Source organism: Triticum aestivum, chromosome 2D (assembly GCF_018294505.1).
Source record: "Triticum aestivum cultivar Chinese Spring chromosome 2D, IWGSC CS RefSeq v2.1, whole genome shotgun sequence".
Taxonomy (NCBI): domain Eukaryota; kingdom Viridiplantae; phylum Streptophyta; class Magnoliopsida; order Poales; family Poaceae; genus Triticum; species Triticum aestivum.
In genome coordinates, this window is record NC_057799.1 from 647,351,001 (window position 1) to 647,355,501 (window position 4,501).

General features: G+C 51.8%; 1 protein-coding gene across 1 annotated transcript; it reads right to left on the reverse strand.

Moving 5' to 3' along the window:
* Positions 1-2,635: 2,635 nt before the first annotated feature.
* Positions 2,636-4,281, reverse strand: LOC123050791 (cationic peroxidase SPC4). The gene is made up of 3 exons (XM_044473524.1): positions 3,939-4,281; positions 3,403-3,597; positions 2,636-3,271 (listed from the first exon to the last, which is right to left on the reverse strand). Exons 1-3 carry the CDS (start codon positions 4,233-4,235, stop codon positions 2,741-2,743), a joined length of 1,023 nt encoding a protein of 340 aa, XP_044329459.1. The 5' UTR covers positions 4,236-4,281; the 3' UTR covers positions 2,636-2,740.
* Between the last annotated feature and the right edge of the window lie 220 nt (positions 4,282-4,501).

A 4,501-nucleotide genomic window follows, 5' to 3' on the forward strand; every position in this document is an offset into this window, starting at 1 on the left:
GCTAGGGTTTTCACCACGCGCAGCACGATCCATCCCGCACGTCTCACTTTGTGTACATCAAACCCAAGAAAAACAATCTCATTAGCTGGACCCATGTCTAACGAGACCCACTTGACATTCACCATTGAAGAAACCATGTACGTGAAACATGGATTAACGGCTGAGCAGCTGCCAGCGGTAAAAAAAGTAGGGCAATTTAGCTATCGAGCGGTCCAGCTTACCTGGCGATCGCAAGCCCCTCGTATGGGCGGGTAGCCTAGCGAGATTTATAATGTAAATGATCTTCATACGGGAATAAAATCCTTCATGCGATCTCTATATAAATTGCTGTGCAAATGCTACTTCTACAAATTCCCGTGACAAGAAGGCACGTTCATCAAAGACGAGATATTCCAGAGACCAAAGGACCTGCATAGATCATATCTTCCATGACTTTTTCTTTTGTTCATCACATATACCCAAACTCGGAACCTCCACCACTTCATCTAAATGGGTCCCCTGTTAGTGACAGATGAGATTTTCAAGTTGAGAAAGGAAACAAATCAGAGATGGTCTTTATCGGAAAAAAGTGTTTGTGCATGGTGTTAATTAGACAAGCTCATATAATTTTTGGAATGCGGTCCCTTAGGGCCTGATTCATTACAAAAGGTCGAACAAATATGCCCGGTTAATTAGCGGAAACCCGGATGAAAACCGTTACAACACGCCCACAAGGAAAGGCACATGGCCGACCTGGTACCTACAAGACCCACACACACCACCAAGGAAAGGACACCGTCGAGGTTGCTAGCAATGTCATCGTCATCACCTCTCCCTGAGCAGGCGACTACGACTTCGACGTGGATGACCCATCAAGACCCCTCCGAACGAATGGTACACGAGAACCCTGCTGGCCAAAGCCAAACAATCGGCCGCGGGCGTCGAGGATGAGGCAGCTCTGACCTTGATGACAAGCCTCGCAGGAGAAAAGGAGCACACCTTGCACTGACAATGTCCGATTTGCCCATCGCATGGCATCGTTGCCGCTGTGTCGCCCCGCAATGCTGTAGCTCCGACTTCACGCTCAAGAGCATGCCAAACGGTTTACGATGAAGGCAAGCCACAACCGCGTTCATCTTGCAACCATCATTGCCTCCACACAAGTCACAACGCCACTTCCGCATCGCTAGTCAGGCACCTGCCGACCACGATGTCATGCACGTCCAGCCCCGAGGGAGTGTAGGAGGGATCAAAGTCTTCAAGACGGCGCCCCCAAGAGGGAGAGCGACGTTGAAGACGCCGCCGCCACCCGATCCTACACAAGGATCTTGGCTTTCACCTAAAGAACTCGATCTGAGAGAAGAGGATTCTTTGATCTCAACGGCGCCTCCAAGAATGATAGCGATGCCCACGGGCGTCACCACCACCGGCTGGCAATCACCGGCTAGACTTTCGCCCGGAGCAGTAGAACCTCACTCCAACGCACTTGGCCACCACAAACCAGCAACTCCAACGCTCGAACCTCCACTGGCCCGCACATCCCCTACACAACAACCGCACCATTGTCGTACATGGACCACCACTGCAACTCGCTGCCATTGATGCCGGCCAGCAGCACCCGCGGTGAGCCAGATATGGCCACACGCCAGACCCAACACCCCTCCACCGCAGGGCAGCCACCAGAGGAGCTCTGCTCCCGGCAGCGACGTGCACGCAAGCCGCACGATGCATGAGAGCTGGGGTCGGAGTCGGAGAGCTGCCACCCCATCCCAACCAAGCCGGACGGATCTGAGGCGGAAAGCCGAGGCCGCCGCCACAGAACACTGGGAGCCCGAAGAGCCGTCGCCAGAAGCAGCAACAGGAACCAAGAGGAGGACTGGAGGGGCCACCCACCGGATCCAAGGACAAGGCCACCGGGGCGTAGCAGTTCGTCGGTAGCCGAGCGACGAGGGCGCGACCTCCCTCCGCAATGGATGCTCGTCTCCGCGCCGGGAAACGCCCCGCCACCGCCGTCCACAACGCGGGCTTAGCCTGGCCGCATCCTCCGGCAGCGGCGAGGGGAAGGGGAGGGGAGGGGGGTGTGCCGGCCGGTGACTACGTTCCCCCGAGTCGCATGGGAGCGACATGGGCGTCGGACTATAGTGTCCCGCAACTCCTGTAAAAACTTTGCAATATAGAACAGAATCAACAAACTATTTTGATAATAAGATTCCGAACCGCGAACCAACCTGTGGTTGGATGGTTAGAGGGACTGTGGTATCCCCAGCCCATCAGGGTTCAAATCCTGGTGCTCGCATTTATTCCTGGATTTATTTTAGGATTTCCGGCGATGCGCATTCAGCGGGAGGAGACGTTCCCGTCGACGACGAGGTGCCTACGGTGACTTCGTAAATCTTGAGATGATATGCCGGCTCAGTCTTTCGGAGATACTCATAGGGATAGGGTGTGCGTGTGTGCGTTCATAGGGGTGAGTGTATGCGCGTGTATACGAGGGCTTGCGTCTATACTAATGTTCAAAAAAAAAAGATTCGGAACCGCCTCCAACTCTGATACAGTTTGCAAGTACTAGAAGTAGTAAATTTCGTGTGATAAAGGGGTAGAGCCAGGCTGCTACTCCTTCTTATTACAAGGAAATTAACAGTCGTCTTCAACATAGTTACTATGTGATCTCCTCTTATTTTGAACATAAAAAAAAACGATCCCATCTGAAGGAAGCAGAACGCAGGCAGCAAACACCTCCTAGGTTGGACGCACGATGAGACTAGTAGCACTGCTGGCGGATGCGGCCGACGTTCCCTTGAGGTCCCTGGAGCATCCCCATCTTGCTCATGGAGCTGCCGAACTGGTTCCAGAACCACCACTCATTGTCGGCAAAGTCGTTCACGTATCCTCGGGTAGTCTTGTTGAGGAGGAGCTGCACATCGGAGGTAAGAACCCCCTTCCCCTGCTTGAGGTTGATGTAGTACTTGTTGTCGAACTTTTCCGGGGTGGTAACATCGAGGTCCTGACGGCGGTTCACGTCGGTGGTGCAGTTATCTTGTAGCCTTCGAACAAAGTCATCAGAGTCGGAGTTGGGGAAACGGTCGCTGAAGGTGGCGCAACGAGCTTTCCCAATGGTATGCGCACCAGAGAGCACCACGAGGTCTTTCTCGTCGAGGCTGCGGCTTCTGAAGGCAGCTATAAGTTGGTCAATGCTGAAGGTGGGGGGCGGGAGCTCCTCGACAAACCTCAGCGGCGCGGGCTCGAAGCTGTCAAGCCTACCGAGTGGCACATGGTAGGGTTCGCCACCTGACTGCAAGTTGCATTAAAGCATATGATTTAGCGTGCGGATAGGGAAAACAATTAATCTTTCATATTTAGTAACAACAGTTAAGGAAGTTTAGCCACATGCTCTGTAATTTTTTTCTTCCAAAAGTGACATACCGCTACAACGGCGTCGTGAGTGGCAAGGGCCATGATGTCGGCGCAAGAGACGGTGGGTCCACAGGCTTCGTGCACCTTGGCGCGGATGTCTTCCATGAGGAACGCCACTTTCCGCCTGATATCTAGAGAGAGGTTCGGCGGCATTCTCATCTCACTCCATGGAGTTCCCAGCAAAAGAATTGACGCATCGCATCCCTGTACACATACATACATTTATGTGTATGTACAGAACACAGTTTTGTGTAAAATAGTTAGTTAGCTAGCTAGGGTTACCAGCATGTTTAGTTCATGACTAACATTCCCACAACTAATCTTCAGCTAAGTGTGCTAAAGAAAAGTGTAATGTACAAATTGGCAGCACAAGTGCGGCAAGAGTTGAATCATATATATATGGCCATGGCTAAGAAAATGTGGCAAGCCACAAGTGTAACAGTGCACTAAACCCATAAAATTAGACCTGAGATGTTGTTAACCTACGAATCGAACATGTTTTGCATACTTAATTACCCGGAAGAAGCTCCACTAAAAAAAAGTACCTGCGGGAAGCAGTCGTGGAAGAACATACGGAGGAGGTCAGCGGCGATGGTGATATCTCCCTGTACGGCTTCTACCACGGCGGTGCGCACGATGCCCCGCAGATCGGGGCACGACACGTCATGGTAGTCCGCAGTGAGACCGTCGGCTATGGTCACTACTGGACGTGTACTATGGTACTGGCCATCGGTAGTCATGGAGATAAGCTGATCCGGCCGCGTGGATGACAAAGCTGCTGGGAAGAGCAGCGCGGCGACGACGAGTCCTATCATGGCTACCATTGCTCTACTGCACGCCATCGAACTTTCCTAGCTCTACTACCAGTACTGCACTACTATCTGGGAGTGTATCTTCCTTACGCCCAGGATGGTGTTATTTATAACTCAACAAATAGCTACAGGGTTGGAGATCGAGAGAGGGCAGGTCCACCGATAATGGAGGGAGAGGTTGAAAAGACCGAAACGCCCTGTTAGTAGCTCACTCATTTCATTAATTAAGATCATGACAAAATCATCTAAAAAATTCATAAGATCGTGGTAAGATCAGGATAGATTATAACATGGAG

What these genes read in the sequence shown, in the direction of transcription:
- LOC123050791 (XM_044473524.1), bottom strand. Translation starts at nt 4,235, where the DNA reads ATGGCGTGCAGTAGAGCAATGGTAGCCATGATAGGACTCGTCGTCGCC. An exon ending in TCCACGACTGCTTCCCGCAG is followed by an intron (nt 3,598 to 3,938) that starts GTACTTTTTTTT and finishes GTATGTGTACAG; the next exon opens with GGATGCGATGCGTCAATTCT. An exon ending in CTCACGACGCCGTTGTAGCG is followed by an intron (nt 3,272 to 3,402) that starts GTATGTCACTTT and finishes TGCAACTTGCAG; the next exon opens with TCAGGTGGCGAACCCTACCA.